This window comes from Podarcis filfolensis (assembly GCF_964270895.1).
Source record: "Podarcis filfolensis genome assembly, chromosome: 9".
NCBI classification, from domain to species: Eukaryota; Metazoa; Chordata; class Lepidosauria; order Squamata; family Lacertidae; genus Podarcis; species Podarcis filfolensis.
The window spans coordinates 38,261,762-38,285,564 of NC_139610.1; the positions used below are offsets into that span (position 1 = coordinate 38,261,762).

The 23,803-nt window shown below is 45.4% G+C and overlaps 1 protein-coding gene across 4 annotated transcripts in view; it reads right to left on the minus strand.

Annotated features, from left to right (window-relative positions):
• The window catches only part of TLR2 (toll like receptor 2), a 96,483-nt gene extending 77,053 nt beyond the window's left edge, over window positions 1–19,430 (minus strand). Inside the window, exons 1-2 of one of the 4 annotated variants that reach the window (XR_014552146.1) lie at window positions 18,744–18,965; window positions 463–906 (exon numbers count right to left, since the gene is read on the minus strand). Coding sequence is in view for 2 of the 4 variants with exons in the window: in XM_083631159.1 (XP_083487285.1) it covers window positions 11,574–13,907 (2,334 nt within the window). In the remaining 2 variants the exon portion in view is untranslated. Of the gene's footprint in view, window positions 1–462; window positions 907–2,754; window positions 3,197–10,648; window positions 13,914–17,198; window positions 17,306–18,743 lie in introns of those variants that run through there. The other 3 variants (XR_014552147.1, XM_083631159.1, XM_083631160.1) reach the window with 3 other exon arrangements.
• Between the last annotated feature and the right edge of the window lie 4,373 nt (window positions 19,431–23,803).

Genomic DNA, 23,803 nt, shown 5'->3' on the forward strand with positions numbered 1-23,803 from the left:
GGACAGACTTGGAGAACTATACTCTAGCCATGAGTGAGGGACACAAGGAAAGGTCCTGGCCAGTGTCTATGTCCACCTTGCTTGCCTCCCTCTGCCCCTCTCAGAAAAGCTCCTTGCACCACAAAGAAAGATTGAAAACTGGTACAGCCACTGCCACACACCATGATGGTGTCTTGAATCCAGCTGTGACCACTTGCCCTGTCCAATTAAAGCCAAGCAACACATAAGGGCATATTCAAATATATACACACATCTTTCACAATTTATGGCTTAGTCATGTACACAAACTGGGCATGTTCTACAGGGATCTGGCTTCAGGTACTAGGCCTGCTGGCTGCCATAAACTGGCAGCAACCCAAGAAAGGGGAAGAGGATCCCAGCGAGGTGAGTAGCTCTGATTAGTACACATCAGGACAGGCTGAAGATAGGGAAGGGGAGGTTGGGGGCTTAGGAGGTACTCACAGGACATCAGGGGAAGGTGGCACTTCATCCGAACCAGAGGTAGTCCCATCTCTGCAGACACTGCGGGCTCTGAGGTGTTAGGAACAGCAGGAGGTGTTCTAGGAGTTTGAGGCAGGCAAGGAAACACAGCCCAGCTCGTTAGTGGACCAGGTGGAGATCATGGGGCTTGTTAGGTCTGGGAGGAGGTTTGTAGTCACTCAGCTGGATTAAGCTCAGGGCAGGTGAGGATCATCCCTCGTCAAGCAGAGAGCTGCTTGAGCTGGGTTTGCTGGAGCAAACCCAGATGTATCAATCAAGAAAAAGGGCAGCAAGGCAGAGACTCTACATCTGTTCATCTTTCTTCCTTGATGGACCATTGATTGGTTGCTTTGAGGACTCCACTGGACTGTGACTTCGGGACTGAACCCACCCTGGATCATCTGCAAAGGCTTCACCCCATGCAAACTGATAAGCAAAATGTATGGGTTATATGCAATATTGTTTTTCCATTTAAGTTTCAAGCTCGGAATCCCTGGGCATGTGTTCTGCAAATTATCCAGCAGGGGGCACTCTAAGAGCTGAATTCCTACTTTCTGGTGGGAAAAGCCACATGGCTAAAGCAAGTAAGGAGAATAGCAATTGTAATACACAATATATAGGCAGATTACAGTAACAAAACAAAACCCTAAGAAAACTTATATTCTCTAAAAATGTTAATTTATTGCACAGCATGCTGACACACTGCCTCACGGGTGAAAGTCAAAACCATGATAGAAGTTTGCTCTCTGTTTTGCAAATGCCTGCCTCTAGATTACCTAGGCCTGATTTAAAGGGCAAGGTTTGTATATGTTTGGTATGAAACTTGTGGTGCCCCACAGAAGTACTGTGATTTAAAAACAAAACACCAATGCACTCCCAGATATTTACCAAAGACAGACCCCATTTTTTGGTCCCTGACAAATAATATTCTTGATTTTGTTCCCCTAATGTTGGGGCCAACTAGACAATATTTTGTTGTTGTTACTTAAACAGTAACCATAGGGGAACCCCATAGGGATGAGGACTACATCACATATGGGAAGGGGGGGTTATTCTAAACCCCCCCCCGGGTGCTGTAGTCTCAGTGAAAAGCACCCTCCCAAAAGCTGCTATTCAGTTTGGAAAGAAAAGTTCCCTTGCCACCAGGTGCCCATTGCAATCTTGATCCACTGCACTGATCCCCCTATTTGGGGTTGCTATTTAAAAACAAAACCCAGATATGCTAAATGGTAATCTTTGAACACCACACATGTAAAGCACACAACTTCCCCCACAGAATCCTGGGAACTGCAGTTTACCCCTCACAGAGCTACAATTCCCTGCACCCACAACAAACTACAGTTCCCCAAATTCTTGGGGGGGGGCATGCACTTTACTTGTATGTTGCAGTCATATACATAGTTTGGATCTTAGTTTTCCAATTGGACCTTGTCAGGATGGAATCAGCTCCAAATCTTTAGGTGCCTGCAGATCCTCCAGTAGGTTAAGGTCCTTTGCAACTCTGTGATTCTATGAGCACACATTTACAGGCTCCTCCACCTCACCCCTAGATTGGTCCTAAGAAGTATGCAACCTACCATTTTACATACTGCAGCTGCTCAGGTATATTTCGAAACACTGATCACACTCAACAGCAGCATGCCTTGCTAGTTTAGCTTAAAGTATGGATGAGGGCAACATATTTTAATGTGAATGTACCCAATTCAAAAATGGGACCCGGGTGGCGCTGTGGGTTAAACCACAGAGCCTAGGGCTTGCTGATCAGAAGGTCGGCGGTTCAAATCCTCGTGATGGGGTGAGCTCCCGTTGCTCGGTCCCTGCTCCTGCCAACCTAGCAGTTTAAAAGTACGTCAAGTGCAAGTAGATAAATAGGTACCGCTCTGGCGGGAAGGTAAACGGCGTTTCTGTGCGCTGCTCTGGTTTGCCAGAAGCAGCTTAGTCGTGCTGGCCACATGACCCAGAAGCTGTACGCCGGCTCTCTCAGCCAATAAAGCGAGATGAGTGCTGCAACCCCAGAGTCGGTCACGATTGGACCGAATGGTCAGGGGTCGCTTTACCTTTACCCAATTCAAAAGCAATGTGTGAACACAGCTATCTTTCAGAATCTGAGCTTCTCCAAACATAAACCACCAAAGGCTGTTTTTTGGTTCTGCTTTCTAAAGACACCGCCTAACATCACTGGTCTCTATGCAACATCTTTTCACATCCTACCTCCTCAAAGAAAGCGCAGCACAATTCCCTTCAGCAAAAAACCAAAATACAAGCTTAGCTTACCTTATGCCTATTTACAGACATCCTGCTTTCTGCTAGGCTGCACTGAGAACTGCTTGGTTCCAAATCCGTGCTTGGTGAGTTGTTTTTTGCACCGGATGTAAACAAAACCACAGCTCTTAAGCTGCAGTAAGCAATCAGGCCCTCTGTATTATTTAGCTGATAAATCGAACGTTGCTTTTAACTTATGACTCTTTTTCAATATGCACATGACCTGCAACTTGCAGCAATTACAAAACATCCCAGATCTCCTCATCCAAATTGTTTAACATCCCACTTACATCACAAACCAATTTAGACGTGATGGGGAGGTGGGTGTTGCTTGTCCAAAATGCCTTTGCATGCCAAATGGGCAAGACTGGCAGACTTGACGAGACCCACAGGCCAGAGGTTCTTCAACCCTTGCTTAAAGAGAAGAGAAATTAATGGAGACCAGGTCTTGCACTGTGTTCTTGCATATCTGTCTGTGGGGAGCAAATGATGAGAAAGGGCTGCTGCCCTCAGGCCCCACTTTGTGAGCCTGGCAGCATCTGACTGGCAACCTTGGAAATAGGATACTGGATTAGCTAGACCCTTGATCTATCAGGGCTCTCTCTTGGTGCTTAAGATGGAACATAAATAAGGGCAGGGATGTCAACTTGAATATAAATTGGGGGGAAGGTAAGCCCTGTCCCGCATAATCATCACAAGACTTGGCACATGCAACACCATTTGAACGGTAATTCATGTCAATTTTGGGGGGGACCTCAAATATATTATTGGGGGGACACAAAGGGACCTCAACCCCCAGGAGTTGGCTTCTATGAATAAGGCCGAGAAGCCAAGTTGTGGAATTCCCTCCCAATATAGGTGCATCTGACACCTTCATGAAGTCAGTCTGTCATAGGCTAATGCATCCTGGTTTTTGACACCTAAGTTAGAGTTCGGGAAGCACTTCACACAAGCCTGCTTTGGGTCCCTAATGGTGAAGAGCAGGTGAGAAACCAATTCATATTAAACACACAAGTGAACAAAAGTGGAGACCTAAACAAACAAGTTTCTAAACAGAGCCAAGATGGCCGCCTCTCAGGAATGTTGTGGGTTTCTTGTGTGGAGACTGGGCTGGATGATCTTGAAGGCTCTTTCCAACTCTACGATTCTATTCTTGTCAACATTACTCACAGCAAATTAACACTGAAACCACATAAGAAAATTCTGCTTACACTTTTACAATCCTTAGAAAGTAACTCCGTGTGTGTGTGTGTGTTCATGGCTGATTCGCTAGGGACTTATGTTGGTGTTGGGACTCCGACTTTACAAGACTCTTTAAAGCCAAATTTACATTGTTTTCTGTGGAGTCGTGCCAACCAATCATTTTGGCCCCAGGAGTCCAATATATTAGGATACAATTTCACCAAATGTTTACACCAGTCACAGTTGTTGCCTCATTTCCTATGGTGTTGACCTCTCTGCATAATTGCCATCATTATTACTGTTTGCCGTCTAGGGGAGGTTTTTAAAAAATACTTTTTATTAAAGTTTTCTTTAATAAGCAGCTAATCTGTGGCCCTCCAGATGTTGCTGAACTAGAACTCCCATCATTCCTGACCACTGGCTATCCTGGCTGAGGCTGATGGGAGTTGCAAGTCTGACACCATCTGGAGAGCCAAAGGTTATCGCCCCCCCCCCTTGAAGTATTGGTATGCAGGAGTACTGTGATAGCTGCTGCAATAAATAGTTTGCGATGCATTTCTACTTTTTGCACAGATTTGCAATTGCAACAGAAATGCTAAATTAAGCTACGGCTGCAAAAACAGAGAGGCCGCTTAAGCAGCTTGTTTGTTTACAAATTGATTTCTGCTTTCCTCATACAACAGTTACATCCTGTAGATGTGAGCATCACTTTTATCATAAAGCTGTGCAGGCTGGTTTTGGGGATGTCATCACTTGTTCACAAAAATACTGCTCCTTCCTTTCTTCTTTTACAAGAAAAAGGTCAGGCAGAAAGCACAAAGTGGGCAACCATGACCAAAACTGACACATCACTCTTTTTCAAAATGAGTGACATTTAATGGCTTGTAATAGGCAATGGCATGTTGGAAATGCAATTCTGCTTTGAAATTATTTATCTTATGATTAGCTGGCCCATATAGTTTCCCTCCCACCCTCCCACCAGAACCAACGCCTTAAAAGATCTTGCTGCATAGCCTCCACTTTCTGCCTTTATGTACCCTCACTAGGGATGTGGGTGGCACTGTGGTCTAACCACTGAGCCACTTGGGCTTGCCGATCAGAAGGTTGGCCTGTGTGAGATGGAGTGAGCTCCCGTTGCTCTGTCCCAGCTCCTGCCAACCTAGCAGTTCGAAAGCACACTAGTGCAAGTAGATAAATAGGTAGCACTGTGGCGGAAAGGTAAACGGTGTTTCCGTGCACTCCGTCATGGTGTTCCATTGCTCCAGAAGCCGTTTAGTCATGCTGGCCACATGACCCGGAAAGCTGTCTGTGAACTAATGCCATCTCCTTTAGCCTGAAAGCAAGATGAGCGCCACACCCCATAGTCGCCTTTGACTGGACTTAACCGTCCAAGGGTCCTTTACCTTTACCTTACTCTTGCTGCTGATGCCTTCTGAAGCAGTTTAGACTTTACATACAAAACCTAAAACTATTGACATATACAGTTGGTCCGCCACTTACGCAAGGGTCTGGTTCTAGGGTCCTTGTGCAAAGGTGAACTAGCAGAGTCCTCTTGCCACCTTCCCAGAGCCCAGTAAGCAAGACAGCGCTTTCCTTGACAGCCTCTGGGATGCTTCCAGAAAAGGCGAAGGGAGTTCTTATAGCGTGCCAAAGCCCTCACATCTCCTTCCCAGAGCTTGGTAAGCAAGGAGAACCTGCTGGGTGCATGGGCGGGGGGGCGGGGAGATAAATGGAGAGAGGGGAACAACAGATTCCCCCTGCTCCCCATTTATTTATTTATTCCTTCCCGCCTGCATAAGGTTGCGATCACATATGTGAAGTGAGAGTAAGTTGTGGGTCCACTGTACAGTGGTACCTTGGGTTAATAACTTAATTTGTTCTGGAGGTTCATTCTTAACCTGAAGCACCACTTTAGCTAATGGGGCCCCCTGCTGCCGCCGCACGATTTCTGTTCTCATCTTGAAGCAAGGTTCTTAACCCGAGGTACTATTTCTGGGTTAGCGGAGTCTGTAACCTGAAGCGTCTGTAACTTGAAGCGTCTATAACCTGAGGTACCACTGTACCTATGAATGAGACCAAAAGCCAGGTGGAACCCTGGGGCTTATGTTGCCAGCATTATGTACAATCTAAGGTTCACCATTTATAAGCCTCATGGAGAGATATGTTGTGTTTTTATTTATTTTAAAGGATATCTAGCCCCTGCTCTTCCTTAAAATAATAATCATTTTAAAATATATTAAATTATCACAAAATAACCCCAGTGCATCGTACAATTTAAGAACCTTAATCAAGCATATTAAACAAACCAATAAAAGGTTACATCACACATACACCCCCCTCAAGTTACATCGATCCAGAAGCACAGCCTTCCCTATCACTGCTAATGAACAAATCAACCAAAGACCTGGGCAAATGAATGCATTTTTAGCTGGCACCAGAAAACCAGAAGAGGTGATACCAATTGGGCCTGAGAAGGGAGGGCCTTCATAAACTTAGCGTCTCTTAAATGCCTCCCCTTGAATTGAAGGAGGCAGTGATGGCCACCAACTTGGATGACTTTAAAAAGGTTAAACACATCCATGGAGATAATGACTGCAAGCCATGCTTTGCCATTGGCTCCGCCCCCTTATATTCATCTCCAGCGGACCTGAGTGAAGCCTGCTCACTCACTGGTCCGCTCGGCTGGTCCCACCTCCACCAATGCCATGCTTTGCCGTTGGCTCCGCCCCCTTATATTCATCTCCAGCGGACATGAGTGAAGCCTGCTCACTCACTGGTCCGCTCAGCTGGCCCCACCTCCACCAATGCCGCTGACTGGATTATTTGAACTGGAGTTTGGCGGGAACCCCCAACGACTGCGACATCAGGGAGCCGGGCCAGCACAGCCAGCTGGTAAGTCCCACATGACTTGGGGTGCTGCACGCGGTCCCGCAAAGGGTGCCCACAATCGGAGGAGTGAGCATTCATTATGGCTGCAACACTCTTCCTCCATGGTTTGATGCTGTGTGCTTCTGAACAACAGTTGCTAGAAACCGCAGAAGGGAAGAGGGCTCTTGGGTTTGAGTCCTCCTGACCAACTTCCTACAGGCATCTGGTTGGCTGTTGAAAGTACAAGAGGGACTAGATATATCTTTGGCCTGATCCAGCAAGCTGTTACGTTCTTATGAATGGGAATAATTATAAACTTTGGCTGGATTTCTCCCACTTTCTTTCCTACAAGGAGCATGATCGAAAGGATTCATAGTAAAAATCACAATGGCCACATGTGCTATATGCACAACTCCCACCAACATAAATAGGTCTCAAGTTCCCCCAAGACTACATGGAGACATACATACAGTGGTACCTCGGGTTACATACGCTTCAGGTTACATATGCTTCAGGTTACAGATTTTGCTAACCCAGAAACAGTGCTTCAGGTTAAGAACTTTGCTTCAGGATGAGAACAAAAATCGTGCTCTGGCGGCACGGCAGCAGCGGGAGGCCCCATTAGCCAAAGTGGTGCTTCAGGTGAAGAACAGTTTCAGGTTAAGTATGGACCTCCGGAACGAATTAAGTACCTAACCCGAGGTACCACTGTACTTTTTTTTTTTAAGTGTGCAAAGGATTGCAGCCTTCATCAATAAACATGTCGGACTTCCGGGTTAGCGCCTCCGGTAATGGCTGAATTCCTCTGATCAGGAGGAATTTGCTTCATGGAAATTAGGGTCTGGCCGCCACGGCGAAGGCGGGGACCCACAAAAAATCACAGGCGGGAGAAGCCTGTGAACGTGGGATTCGGCTGGCACCTTTTGCGCCTCCCCTACTTGCGGAGAAACCCGGTTTCGGGGATCCGGAGCGACGTGGAGTGAGTGGCACGGTGCTTCGAATTGACTGCTTCTTTCACGGAGTGAAGCCGCATTGCTGTTGCCGGAGAGCGCTGACTTTTTCCTGTGGACAATTTGATCTTAAAACAACTACCCGTGAGTAGAACGGAAAATTGGATTTTTAAACGTCTTAATTTGGCACCGAAACGGGGAGGTTTCAAACAGGAAGTCCGCCTTCCCCTTTTGTAAATAGACTGAAGCAAAGAGGCTGCAAGCTAAAGTCTTGGAAAGCCTTCCATAAAGGATTAAACTTCCATCGGCTAAAATCATCAAACCCCCCTTGGAAGCAGGAGAAGAGGGGGTAAATTTTGGATCGTGTAAGCCTGCAGGAGAGAGTGAAAAAAGTCAAATTACCACCGCTCTGAACCTGGAAACGGGCTGCTAGTAAGACTGAAGTTTTGGAAATGCTCATTGACTGTGAATAGATCGTTTGTTGACAGTTAGTTAAATAAGAGAAATACATTGTTTCCATTGTCTCCTTCTGCGTTTAAAAAGGAGTAAAAGTAACTGAAAATTGAAACTAACTTTATTGCTTGAACTGTCCTTAAAAGGATTGATACAAATAGAAATTGTTTCCCCCTAGAGGAAGCCTTTGAAATTGTTACATGAGCTGAGCTGGGGGAATTTCCAGCTGCAAGATAAAAAACTGTGAGAATCTGGGATTGACCTTGGACCGTTAAGAATGTTGACAGAAGAAGCCTTAGTGGTTGCATTATGTAAGATAAATGATTCACTGGAACAGCTCCATAAGAAGACAGATGCGATGACTATAAAAATTGATAACTTGGAACAAAAAGTGACTAATTTGGGACAAAAGTGAATATTAATACAGAAACTATTCAGGAATTGATACAGGGATCTACTTTGACATGGCAAATTGAGGAGAAGGCGGGGGAGAAAGTTGTTGTTGTGGAACCTAAAGTAGCACAAGTGGAGAGGGAGAGAGCCCCAGCCTTACAGATGCAATTTGATGACTATAAGTTGATGCCTTTTATGATTGAATTTAGAGAAAGTCAGATTTTGAGGATTGGAGCCCCGCTTGGACTGGAGAAGGAAAGTTGGATAGATCCCTTCATGCAGGGATTTACTGACCTTTGGGACCTGGACTTGGGTCAGGAGGAGACTGGAGTTGTGGGGACCGCCAGATTTGGAGGAACTTTGAAATACGTCTGGAAATATCTTTTGAATCTTAGTTTTAACTATGGAGAATTGGCTGACTTGTCGAGAAGGAATAAAAACATTGCCAGGTGGGAATTTCTCCGAGATCTACTCTTCAGCATCAAAGGAAGGAAAATAAGAACAAGATCAGGAGAAGACAAAGTAAAGTGCATGTATAAATATGAAGAAGACTTGCAGAAGGGACTTGGAAAAGAGTTAAGAGCCTCGGACAGAAGATCACCAGGTTGATGGACTATATGGAATTGACGGAAATGACTGGCAGAATCCGAGACCAGGGAGAAGAGACGGTGGAAGAATATTGGAAAAAGTTTAAAATCTATATATGGAAATAATGTAAAATTAATGAGTGTTAGAAAAATGTTGGAAGGGAATTATACGGCTTTAGTAGAAATGTTATAAGGAATTAAGCATAAATAAGTATTATAGTATTAATGGAAAATAGGGTTAAAATATGTTAAGATAACCATACGATAGAAAATAGAGAAAGATGGAAAGGATTTGCTGAAATAATTAATAGAAATGGAATACAAAAAGGGAGGTGAGAGGAGGTCGATGAAACAAGGGAATGAAAGAGAGGATATTGAGACGGTATGATGTGTGTTTTTTGAATTGTTTTTGCTCTCGTTTTGTTTAATGTGTTAATGTTGTGTTGTGTATTGTTTATATATTGTACTGTATTGTTTTTTCTTTCTTTTGCTTTTTCTTTTTTTCTTTTCTCCTTTTTGTAAGGTTTAAAAGTAATAAATATTATTTTTTAAAAAAATAATAATAAACACCGTGACAATTTGGAAAAAAATAAAAAATAAACATGTCATAAGCCTCATGCGTAACTCTTCAGTGGAGCTAAATTAACATCAATCCAAGGACTTTCATTTAACTGGGTTGTGAATCAGCTTCTGTGGGTATCTGTGCAGTTGAATGATTCATGACCATATAGCCACAATGTGTTTGATAAGAATGTTTTATTACGACGTTACAAAATGCAGGACTTGGCCAGCAAAGACACCAGGTACACAGGAAACTATAATGGCATCAGTCAATGTGTGAAGCAGCATACAGCAAGCTTGAAAGAGCATTCAGACCACGCAGCAAGTGCTTCCTGCCCTTCCAGTGTATAAATAGCAACCTGTACAAATGTGCTCTTGCACAGCTCAGAGCACTGAGAGCACTGAGAGGGGCAGTCCCTCTTCACTATGCATCTTCAGGCAAGAGTGGTGAGAGCTATAAACCACCCATCTGGTGGGTCGCAGGTTCACCATCCTTGCCTTAGGACAGGCATAGGCAAACTCAGCCCTCCAGGTGTTTTGGGACTACAACTCCCACCATCCCTAGCTAACAGGACCAGTGGTCAGGGATGATGGGAGTTGTAGTCCCAAAACATCTGGAGGGCAGAGTTTGCCTATGCCTGCCTTAGGAGCTTGTGCAGCTTGCTCCCACTGGCTGGTGTCCTGCCTTACATGCAAATATGAGCAGCTGAGGCACAAAAGGGAACGCTCCAAAGGAGCAACTGCTGCTGTCCAACCTGGAGAGGCATTAAAGGTAAAGGTAAAGGGACCCCTGACCATTAGGTTCAGTCGTGGCCGACTCTGGGGTTGCGGTGCTATTGGCCGAGGGAGCCGGCGTACAGCTTCCGGGTCATGTGGCCAGCATGACTAAGCCGCTTCTGGAGAACCAGAGCAGCGCACAGAAACACCGTTTACCTTCCCACCGGAGCAGTACCTATTTATCGACTTGTACTTTGACGTGCTTTCGAACTGCTAGGTTGGCAGGAGCAGGGACCGAGCAACAGGAGCTCACCCCATCGCAGGGATTTGAACCGCCGACCTTCTGATCGGCAAGTGGCGCTGTGGTTTAACCCACAGCGCCACCCACATCCCATGGAGAGGCATTACACTTTGCTAATTTTTCTGGAAGCAGTGTGGAGGCAAAGTTGCATAAGGGGTGTATGCCTTAGGATTCAGCTGTCGTCTTGGGGGTCAGGTGAAAGAATCCTGAGGATTAGGCTGGGTCTGGACTGCCAGTAAGGCGGCCAGGTTAAAAAAATTAAGGGACTAGGACTCCTGCACCTTTAGCAGTTATGAAGAAGAGAGAATTCCATCATACAGGCAGACTATTAAAGGTGCAAGAGTGCTATCCTCTTTTTTTATCTGCTCATCCCAACTACCAACTGCCTACCCTATTACATGCTTCACATAAGAGTGGAGCACACAGCTCAGACTGAAAGGATCACATACATCAGGGACGAGGAAGAAGTTTGATCCAGTTCACATTTAAAGGCAAACTCATATAATTTGCACTTTCTGAAACTGTACAGAAATGCAGCCACCCTTCAAAACTCTCTGAATTCCGCAATGCAGTTTTTCAACCAAGTATTGCAAATAATGCATGTGCATGGGCACATAAAAATGAATATACAGTGCACAAAATGGTTTTGCAGAAATGTGCATATGAAGGAAAAATTAGCTGAATTCTCATAAGGACTTTTTTTTTTTGTAAAGTGCAAACTGATGTAAAAATGTGGAAAACTTAAGGCTGGTAAAATGAGAAGCTGAGAGAAACAGGAAAGCACAGATTCTCCCATCCCTTCGTACCCTACAGTCTCTGCTAGGATTTTATTGCCATTTTCAAATTAAACCAAAATATTTGCTGTTGAACTTCATCCCTTGGCCATTCAAGGTAGGTTTTTGTATTCATTAGTTTCCTGAGCTTACAAAACCTTTTGGGGATGGTCTTCTCTGGAATGGGCTCCAGAAGGATCAGAATTGCTGCATCGTTGTTCTCATCAAAAAGCCGGAAGTGAGAGAAATCAAGTTCGTACTTGCACCACTCGCTTTGTACAAAGTGCTCTGACAGCACGAACAGAGTTTTAGAACTCTTCTCAATGGAGTCGATAATGTTGTCCACAATCCATTTGCCAGGCGTAAAATCCCTTTTATGGAGGCAGAGTTTAAATGGGGGATTAGCTTGCTCCAGCTCCTGCACCATGACGTCTTCCACCCATTCAGAGTCCTGCTCGCTGTAGGAAACAAAGGCATCATAGCAGGTTTCTTTCTTGTGGTTTCTCTGGGGCTTGCGTTTCGCTTGAAGCCACGCCCAGGTCATTTGCATATACCAGATGGCATGAAGCTTGTGGCAAAGAACGGCCGCCGCCACGACAACCAACAGCATCAGGATGCAGATTAAGGACACCATCAAAGTCAGGTGGCAGTCAGAGGGCCGAAACTGAACAGCTCCCACTCGCTTCCCTCTTACATGCTCTGGAGAGTCACAGATGTAGTTTTCTGGCCACGCAACAAAGACATTAGATGGTCCTTGTTGTGACTGCGTGAAGGATACAAATTCACACGAGCAGCGGAAACTGTTGTAACGCGCATCCAGTTTCTCGATTTTTGCAAATTTGACAAGTTGCTGCTCATTGAAGTCGAATATTTGGTTTCGTCTAATATTTATGATTCTAGCACTAGGAATTGAGGCAGCATCCGGTAGGGTTGTCAATCTGTTGTCTTTGATGTAAAGCTCCTGCAGGTCAGGAAGGCTCAATCTGAAGTCTTTGAGGTTATTATGGCTAACATCCAGTACTTTGAGACTTCGAGGAATGCAGTTTGTGAGCATGTTTAATTTACAGCCAGATATATTTAAAAATTTCAGACTTCTGGGCCAAACACACGAGGCTGGCATTGCTTCAAAGTTATTTTGACTTATATCCAAGTTAATAAGATGCCGTCTAAGAGCTACGCTTTCTGCTACTACTGAAATCTGCTTCAAAGAATTCCGACTGACATTTAAAGTTTGTAATCTAGGCCAGGCATCCGCACACAATGATTTTTTCAAATACGGATCTAGCAACAAATTCCCACTGAAATCAAGATACAGGAGGGAATAGAAGTGCCTTGCAAGATCACAGGGCACTAGATAAACAAATGCATTTTCAAGTGTAAGTCTGGTAAAGTTCGTCACAAAAGGCGTCACAGAAGAAAGATCTGAAAAGGAATAAAACTTGGTAATTGTCAAATTTCTGACTGTTATCACTTTCAGGGAAGTTGGAGCATCTTGAAGACCATAAAACTGCCCAGTACCTTCAAACTTGCAATCTACTATCTCTATCTCTTGCATTTGTTTCATACGGGAAAATATGGGTGCAATCCGAATGACAGACATATCCGAAAGTTCAACATTTCTAAGGATAACTTTCTGCACAGCTGTAAGAAGCACTGGATCAGAATAGGGAATGGGCGGCATATCAAGGATTTGTATATTTCTCAGTTCAAGACACACCACAGAATCTGTAACATCATATATAATTGCAGCTAAAGTGGCATCGGGGGGAATATTCAACATAATGTGATTTATCAACTTAATTGATTTCAGAGTTCCTGCTACATATTGTTTGAGGTTGTGTCCTTCAATTTCCAGTTCTTCAAGAGTTGAAATTCCTTCCAAGTCATGTGTCTGTAAAGCAGAGAAGTTGTCATTTCCAAAGTACAGGTATCTCAGTTTTGGCAATTCAGAAAACAGTGGAGCTTCCCCAAGAATCTGGTAGCTGTTACCTATTAGGTTCAACTTCTGTAAGGAAGAAAGGGGCCTGAACCAAGAGGGCGACAAGTGAGACAGTTTGTTCTTTGATAAATCCAAGTATTCCAGCTTTACAAGGGAGCGGAAGGCCTTCTCATCAATTGTCCGAATTTGGTTAGATTGGAGCAAAAGAGTTTTCAGATTGATGGCAAACTTCAGGTCCTCTTCCCCGATGTGCTCTATACTGTTGGAGGTCAAATCCAGCTTCACAATATCATCTTCTAGCCCAGAAGGAACTGCACGTAAAGCCCTTGAAGAATAGTTGCAAAAGTGAGTGGCATCGCAAAACGGGCTGATCTGCTGGGCAGAGAGACTCACAGCTCCAACAGCAGAGATGAACCACAGGCACCAGACTTGCTCAAACATGACTGTCTAAATGGTGGTGGTGGAGGAGGGGTGAAAAAGGAAGAAAGAAACAGAAACAGAATTGTGTGAATTTGTTTTTAATTCACTATTAAAAGCATTTAATCACACAGTCACTATTTTAACAACTTTTTATACAAACTGCTATAAGAAAGTTCACTGATAGATAGAGGCTTGACAAGAGGACCAATCAGGCGGTTGCCCCTGGCTTCAGCCACTAATATACAGACACCTTTAGGTGCCAAGCAAAAATGTTCCTTTTTAACATCCCATGCCCTTTTAAAATGTATTTGTTTGGGGTGGGGGTGGGCTATTGGGTTGTTGCTTTTATTTTTATTAGTTATTTTGTGGTTTTATATCTTGATTTTATTCTGTGAACCACCCTAAGACCCCTGGATATAGGGCAGTATAGAAATTCAATTAATAATAATAATAATATCAAGGGTGGCCTTCAATGAAGCTTTACTCACGAGTAGATCTAAAGAAATTAGTGACCCTAACTTAATGCTCATCCATTTCAAACTGAGTCAAACTTAGTTGAACCACAGGCTGTTTGGGGGGAATCGCTGCTGTGGGTATTTGCCAAAGCTGTTGCCATGGGCACTGCCACCTTGGAAGGTATCCTGCAGACAGGCAGTAAATCCAAAATGGCCATTCCAGATGTTTGGCAGCATCAGTTGCACTACATGGGCAATAGCTGTCCTATGCTACTGATTGTTATTTTGTTGCTCATAAACTAAACTGTAGCACAGGACAGCTATTGACCATGTAAACAGTGCTTTAGTCTACATGGGCCAACTCTCATTCTCACAATTGTTGTAAAGCGACACAAGCCATCATTTTACAGACAGGGGAACCAAAGCAATCAACTGAAGGCTGCTCAACAAGTTGAGGGCTAGAGATGAATTTGAGCCCTGGTCTCTTGAAGACCAAACCAAAGAGCAGTAATTTCTGAGCTGTTTTGAAGCAGCCAAACTTTCGTCCTGCACTTTTGGTTCAGTTGGCTGCCCTCCCAGCAGCTTTTGCTTGGCTGGATCTTGTGCCAACAGAAGGGAAAGTCCCAAAACTTCCCCCCTCCCACCACTGCCTGCACTTTCATATTCATGCAAGAAAGGCTGGTGACCTCGATTCATTCCAGATGCTTTTGCTGGGAATGTCCCAGGCACATTTATAACATAAACAACTGCACAAACCTGAAAAAAGCCTTTTCTCTCTCTCTCCCCCCTCCATCTGCTATTGTCAAGTAGCAATTTGGAAACAACAAGCATTAGTTGGCAATGGGAAACCTACAGGCTGTTGCACACTTGCCCCCAAGTTAATTGATCAACAGCACAATCCTAAACGTATCTACTCATAAGTAGGTCCTACTGAATTCAGTAGGGTTTGCCCTTGGGTAAATGGGGTTAGGACTGCAGCCTTAGTGTTTTAGCAGACAACAAATGGGCAAACAACAAATACAAATGAAGTAGCTTCTCCAAACACTGGGTTCTGAAAAACCGCTCACCTTCCCAGGGAGGTCAAGTTGCAGGCTGGCCACGAACACTCCCTGTGTACAGCAGGGGGCATAGTGATGCTGCCCATGTCATTGGGAGTCCTGGCCGTGTCACGCCCCACGGCCGACCAATATGGTCAATTGGGGGTGTGGCTTACCTGATTTAAACATCCGCGTGGCTGGGGGCTCAGTCTCCTTTTCTCCTCCTGCATCAGATCTCCCACCCTATTTCTATGCATACGCCATTTTGTGCTTGCTATGGACTACAGTTAGTCGCCTGTTGAGGGAGCCAGGTAGGAATTTTCCCACTTGGGAAACTGGCACCAGCAATGTGGTTTTCACCTGCCTTGAAGCAATCATCACAACTTTGTAAGGTTTGGCAGTTAGGCATTGGTAAACCAGGTTTATGGGAGGGGAGGTTGTGGCCTTCACCTGACCCTCCTCTTTAAAGGTATTCTGTTAAAGGGATCCGGGGGTGTAGATCCTGTCCAAAGCCCGGGTAAGGGTTAGGGCCATGCCACGACCGGTGACCCTGGGGGAGCTCACAGTTGATAACATCAACAGGGCTCCCCCTACTGGTGGTTGACCCTTATGAGACTACCTGCATGACGGGCAGGAGTCAGATATATTCGGTTTAGTTCCATTGCCTAAGTCAGGGGTAGGCAACCTAAGGTCCACGGACCGGATGTGGCCCAATCGCCTTCTCAATCCAGCCCACAGACGGTCCAGGAATCAGTGTGTTTTTACATGAGCAGAATGTGTCCTTTTATTTAAAATGCACCTCTGGGTTATTTGTGGGGCATAGGAATTCATTCATCCCCCCCCCAAAAAAATAGTCCGGCCCACCACATGGTGAAGGACAGTGGACCGGCCCATGGCTGAAAAAGGTTGCTGACCCCTGGCCTAAGCCAATACCACTCACATCTGTAACCAATAAAGTTGTAGCCTTATTTATCCCATTAACCCAAAATATTGGTGTCCCTGTGTTTCATTATCTAAGAAATGGGTGGGGCTCGGGGGCTCGCCATGCAACACAGGATGGGCTCTCTCTTACACACTCAAGAAGATACAATACATCCTGGGGATGACTGAGAAATGAGGAGATCACCTACAGCAGTTTATATGCAAGGTGGTGCGAACCTTAGTAAACAAAGCAGAAAGGAGTGCACCTGACAAAAGAATGAAGAACAAGGGCAGGAGGGCATAGGAAACCTCCTCACACCAGGCCACACTATTTGTCCATCTGTACCAAACTTCCAGTTGTTTTGGATTTCAATTCCCATCAGTCCCAGACAGCAGGCTGGCTGGAGGTGATCGGAGTTGTAGTCCACATAGGTAAAGGTAAAGGGACCCCTGACCATTAGGTCCAGTCATGGCCGACTCTGGGGTTGCGGCACTCATCTCACTTTATTGGCCGAGGGAGCCCAGTGTACAGTTTCCGGGTCATGTGGCCAGCATGACTAAGCCGCTTCTTGTGAACCAGAGCAGCACACGGAAACACTGTTTACCTTCCTGCTGGAGTGGTACCTATTTATCTACTTGCACTTTGACATGCTTTCAAACTGCTAGGTTGGCAGGAGCAACAGGAGCTCACTCTGTTGCGGGGATTCGAACCGCCAACCTTCTGATCAGCAAGTCCTAGGCTCTGTGGTTTAACCCACAGCGCCACCCGCATCCCTGTAGTCCACATACACACATGTAATAAAGTAGGAGAGAAAGCATGCTGGCTGGGGCTGATGGGGCTTCTAGTCCAAAACACAGCTGGATGGCAGCCAGGTTAGAGAAGGCTGGTCTCCTCTTACCAGCAGTGGCTGCCAGGCAGAAGCTTTCCTCACCACCTGCTACCCAATCCTTTGACCTGGGGATGCCAGCTGAAGCTGCGACTCTGTGGAAGGAGAAGACAGTGGGCAGATGGGGTGTGTGTGTGCCAGCAACCCCTCCTTTTGCATGTTGTGCCCTAGCCCTCACCACTGCATTTAGTTTATTCGCAACCAGTGTACATCGTGAAAGGATGTAGTGTGACTGATATGCCACTAACTGTAAGGGGCTGTGCCATAGCTGTCCATCAGTTGCCAGTGACGTTTCACAGCCATTGGGTTTATTTCATCAGTGAGGTTCACTAGGACTGGTGCCCCTATTTAGAATTCTATCAGGTGTAGAATAAAACAGAAAATAAAATCACAGACGCAGTACCAGCGCTGGAAAATTAAACTTATGCTCCTTCATAATCCTTGCGGCAGAAAACGTATCAATGAACGTGCATCCATGACCAACGAAGGGGAGGGAAATAAGTCCTGTGGATTTTCTGTGCTGACAAGGGTTAGGTGTGTGAAAGAAATCTTAAACACCTGTTTTCTAATCTCCAATACATAAACACCAGGAGGATGGGCTGTGCAGGCATCTTCTAAATAGCAAGGCAGAATAGTGTACTGAGCAAGAAACACACTTGAGTGGCCATGTCAAGTCTTCTCTTGAACTTCAAAAGCCATGCAAGAACCATGCTTTTGATCCATACTATTGCAAGTGTCCCGCTAAGGGTTCAAGGCAGAATGACTCTGCCCAGAACTAAAGTGTGGAGCAAAACTAAACTACACTAGTTACTATTCCTTTTTGTAACAGATAGAAGGAAACCAGAAGGAAATCTGCTACCTGAATAGTTCACACCAAATGGTGCTTCCACAGTGGGGCTGTTGGGGGGCAGGGGGTGGGGGGTGGGGGGCAGGAGCATCCTTTGAAGCTACACGGCACCTCCATGCCTGGTGTGGGCAACCGCAGGCCGAATGAGCAATGGCAGTGGATTGCACACGAGAAGGTGCATTGGAGGAAAGCCAGTGGCAAGATCCCACTGGTGCTTACTTCATGCATGTCAAGCTATATCTAAAACCTGGGAAGTTCTTATGACCATTTTTTCACACACAAATACCTGTGGATCGTTTCACTTTCAGACCTACTTGTAAAAGTGTGACTAAAGTGGGAGAGAGAGCGGGAAAGGGCTTTCAAATGAGCATCGCCATGCAATGCATGTCAAAGAGAATGCAGCTGCTTTTGCATCCCCATTGCAGAGGGAAGGAAAGTGGAAAAACAAAAATTAAGCAGCGCAGCACGTTTTCTCAGAAACAAACTCCATGAACTTTTTTTCTAGCGTAAACGTGGAAAGAACTGCCCTGTCCGCAGCAGCGCAACCATCGGCTTAAGCTGCAATCCTATACTTATTAACTACCAGTAAATGCCATGGAACTCAGCGGGACGGACTTACTTGTGAGCAGGCGGGTGTGGGCTTGCTTCGAAAGCGTCGAGCCGCAGCAAGAAGAAAACACATAAAAACACTAGAAAAATACAATACCCACCTGCAGCGCATGCAGAGTCTCTTCCAAGGGGTTGGGGCTTCTCAGGTGCGCAAAGTCCGCGTCGTCCTGCAAGAGTTGAAGGCGCCTCTCCGCCGCGCTCCCGGCTCCGTCCGCCGCTTCTCCGCAACTGGATTTCCCGGAGGGGAAGTGCCTGGCGGGCCTCTGAGGGTTTGCCTTGCAGACGCGGGCGAGGACGGAGCCAGAAGGGGAGGAGCGCGGCGGGCGGGCAGCCGGCCATTCGCCGGCGGGGGAGGGGGACGACTCGGTGCAGCCGTTGCCGCCAGGCTTCAGGTGCCGGAGTCGCCCCGGGGGCGGGGGCGAACAGACGCCCCCGGGCCCTGAAGCGCGAGGCCTCCCGGCGGGCGGAGGGACCCTCCGGCCTTGCCCCGCTGCCGAGTTAGCCGGAGGTCACCGCGCGGGCCGCTCGCCTCCGGAGTCGCTTGTGGCGGGCTTCTTACCCCGGGGCAGTAAGCCCGTTGCTCCCGCAGCACAGAGAGTGGCAGCACCGGGAGCAAATCGTGCAGAAGGGAAGCTTGAGGTTTCTGGGCGTGAGGGGCGACGAAGAGGGATAAGGGCTGCTCTCAAGTGAACGCACCATATTAAATGAACTTTTATTGAAGGCAGCCTTGGGTCACAGCTGCAGCACCATACATTTAAAGCCTCTGGCTTACCCAAAGAATCCTGGCAAATGTAGAATCATAGAATCGTAACGCTGGAAGGAGCTCAAGGACTATTCCAGTCCAACCCCTTGCAATGCAGGAATCTCAAGCGTAGTTTGTTAAGAGTGCTCTGAAGAGGCTGAACTACAATTCCCAGTCAAAACAAAAAAAACAAAAAAATTCCTTCCAGTAGCACCTTAAAGACCAACTAAGTTAGTTCTTGTTATGAGCTTTCGTGTGCATGCCAAGAACTAACTTAGTTGGTCTTTAAGGTGCTACTGGAAGGGAAAAAAAATTTTTTTTTTGTTTTGACTATGACAGACCAACACGGCTACCTATCTGTAACTACAATTCCCAGGATTCTTTGGGGAGAGCTGGGTGCTTTACATGCACGGTGTGGTTATGGGTTTCTAGGTCTTGATGGAGGAAGTGCTGCCTCAAAACACTATGCTGCCTAAAATGGAGCCCTTCTCGTACATCCCTCCGCCACCCAGCACATTAAAAAGAGTTAGGGTCCCTCCAGACTGGAGCAGAGTTCTTGGTGGGGGTGGGGGTGGGGATATATTTTGTGATATGCTATTGACACAACAATAATGCCTTAGTGGCCATTGACATATCAATCAGCTTGATCAGTTCTGCAAATTTCCCCAATGTTGCTGCATTATCGTCCATCTACAAGGGAACACTTGTGCTATAGCACAACCAAAGCAGAACATAAACAGCGACACAACATTTGTGGTATGAAAAGTTAACAGGAATTCAGCAGGAAGATACAGGGCAAGCGATGATAGGAAACAAAGCATCCTGCTTTGAGGATGGAGTCCTGTTGCCTTTCCTGGTGTGGTATGTAGAACAGGGAGAGGTGTTATCTTGTTCTTTGCCTCAGGCAGCAAAATGTCTTGGACCAGTCCTGGACAGCAAGCCTGGAAGGTGGAGAGCTGCTCAAGACATGATGAATCTTTGCCTACTTCTCCAGTGAATTTTTACACCTTTTTTAAAAAAATGGTGAACATTTTAAGTTGATCTCATCAGTGACTTTTAACCATTACTAGGTTCCTCCTCCACTGCTTTTGAATACCAGTTACTGGGAATCGCAGGTCCTGTGTGTGGGCTTCCCATTGGGACATCTGGCAGCCCCTAGGAGACAAGTCACTGGCTGTTCACTTCAACTGCACTTGACACGTTCAGCAAAGGAGAACATCCAGTCCTCCAGTCTTCAGTTGGAAGCAAATATTGGACATTTTCCAGCCAATTCAAGGAAAACTTTTACCATTGGAACAGGCATATCGTCCGTTGCCTGGAGTTGGTTTACCAGGGAGTTCTTTTTAAGAACCTAAAAGTCCCCTTCTCTTAAATCAGTGCAACAGGAGCAAATTCTGTTTAATAGTTCTCACCTACAGATGTCCCTCTGCTAGCTGTTGTTTTTATGTTATTTTCAGCAAAGCCAGTGCACAGAGAAGCAAGCCACTTCGTATGTTATCCTGCAATACTGAAGTCATCTAAATAATTTTGTAGTGTCAGCAAACCTATACAACAGGTTCAGTAGAACAACACAGGAATCCTAGTAAATGAGGCCACAAGGGATCAGCAGCATGCCCTTTAGATCAGAGGGGTCAGCAGTGTGGAGCCCACAGGCAACAGTATGCCCCCAGTACTACTTCTGGTGCCCACAAAAGGTCTCAGTAAACATCCCCTAGAAGTCCACCGTGTATGAGAGATTTCACTTCATGCTCAGTACCTGTTTGTACTGGCTCAGCCTCTTCTAGACGGAACACCTCTCCTTAAACATGTTCACATATTTAAGGAGAAGAGGCATTCACCTTTTCTGAATGCCAGCACAAGTGCACACCATCTGTTCTGAACAAGAGTGAAGGTTCAAAGTGCTTCTCTGAACAAGCATGGCGGTGGCTGATGCAAGTGCGCGTTTCCCACACTGATGGGGTGCATGACCACATCATTTTGTGGTCCCATCTCTCTTTCTGTTCTTTCAGATATGGGAGCCATTTTGTCACTGCTGCCTGTGGCATATTCTCAAAACTGAAAGGTGCCTACAAAAAATCTGGCAACCTCTGATTCAGAAATTATGCAACAGCTTTTAAAAAAAACCTTTGTTTTACTTCCTCATGGACGGTGTTCTTCAGGCTCTTCCATCATGTTCATGTCTGTGGTTTCCTGTTAATGTCATCAGTGGCTAAGTTAAATATATCCGTCTCATCAGCAGATTATCGGTCCCATGCAAGCCCTGATCTTCTGCCAAGGGCTTCTGCTTTTCCCCGCACTGTATGATGCAAGGGGTATTGGCTGGGCAGTGCACCTCTTGCAGCTCAATACCTGTCAAGCAGACACCACACTAAGCTTTCAACCACAAGTCCCCAAAAGGGAAGGGCAAGCAAAAGTGGTAGCAGAAGCAACTGCTCTCATTGGAAGACAATAAGCAGCAGAAATAACACCAGCACCAGCACCAGACTGCCCATCATAATAAAACATCAAACATTAAAAAACCTCCTGATACAGGGCTGCCTTCAGATGTCTTCTAAAAGTTGTATAGTTATTTATCTATGACAGCTGATGGGAGGGTCCCACCACTGAGAAGTCCCTCTGCCTAGTTCCCTGTAACTTTACTCTCACAGTGAGGAAACCTTAGTGTCCAGCCTGAATGAAGGGGGTGGAGATGCTCCCTTCAGGTTATTGTTATTATAGTATTTATTTATATCCCACTTTTCCCCTGAAAGAGATGCAAGGCAGCTTACATATAAAATAAGAACAGCTAAAAAGTTGTTTTAATCAGACACTGATAGAATTAAAACTATATATATCTACTGTATATTGATAGGCATGCAGTGGAGCCTGCATGGATCAGCATTTTCTTTCTCCTAGATGGGCTCCCTTCCCAGGTTGATGAGTCCCATCAGCACCCCCCACTTCCCCCTACAGCATTTGCAGAAACTGCCTTCTTGACTGTTGGGCCCACCATCCATCTTGTCCGCTCAATCTGCCAGAGCATTCAGGGGAAGCCTGAAGGCTATGGCTAGTTCACAAACAGGATTACATATAAAGCTTTTGTTTTGTTTTGCTAGCACATCTCAAACCCAAACCCAGCATGTTCAAAACTAGTCTTGTTACAAGGCCATTCTTCAGTTCTGAAGCAATTTGCGCCATTTCTGAATATGCAAATGCAGATCCCAATTTACTCTTATTCTCAGACACACCCAGAGCCCATCAGCCCACCCATTTCCCCCTCCATTCCATGGAATGAATTGTATTTTTCTTCTAGCTAGTATATGGTTATTCATCTGGCAGTAAGCTGCTCAGCCGCTAAATGCCTTTACTAAGTTTATGTTTTTCTCTGCCAAATTCTTCCTTGGAATTTCCAAGTGGAATGCCAGTGTGAAACAACTGTGCTTGTGAAGGGTCGGGTGTTTAGACTTGGAATTTCCAAGTGGAATGCCAAGTGGAATTCCCAAGTGGAATTTCCAAGTGGAATTTCCAAGTGGAATGCCAGTGTGAAACAACTGTGCTTGTGAAGGGTCGGGTGTTTAGACTGGCCTAAAAGTCTTATGATCTCCTTCATCCACACACACCATTTCAGCTCTCAAGGTAAGTCCCAGGATTTTATAAGTGCTAGTGAAATAGTTTTAATTGTATTTATATGTATCCAGGGCTGGATTTAGGTTTGATGAGGCCCTAAGCTACTGAAAGTAATGGGGCCCTTTATCTATCCAGCTGTCCTTTGTCAACAACAAATTGTCGCTGTTTTTCATGTTGAATATATGCTCTATGGTAATTTATGGACCTAATAGGTATCTAAAGCCATTTGAACATAACAAATAGGAGCCAACACAACACAAAACACTGTTGCTGTATGTACGTTTTATCTTATTTGTTTTTTATATTATATTTTGGAAATGTACATCCAGGTTTTTCCCTTTAATTTTTTTGGGGGACTCCAAGGAGTGGGGCCCTAAGCTATAGCTTGTTTAGCTTATATGTAAATCCGGCACTGTGTGTATCCTCTTTAATGTTTGCTAAAGAAAACACTTGTTAAATGCTATGTAAACCTTGTTCAGAAAACCACTTCTATGTGATATTGGGTATGCAAAATAAAAACCGTCATCATTTCAAAATATACTTTTGTCTAAAACAGGTAAGTAAACAGCAATGGGCAGAGCCATGGATAGAAGATTGATGGCATTGGGCTCCCAGTTCTCACCATTCCTGACCATTGATCATACTGGCTGGGGCTGATGGGGAGTCCACAAATATTTGAAAAGCTACAGGTTTCACTCTCCTAAGCAAGAGATTAGTGTCTCCTGGAATAGTTCCCTCAAATTCAGGAGTACACACTAGCTGTCAGGGAAAATAATTGATATGCCACAAATTAAGCAAGGGGGTCTTTAGATA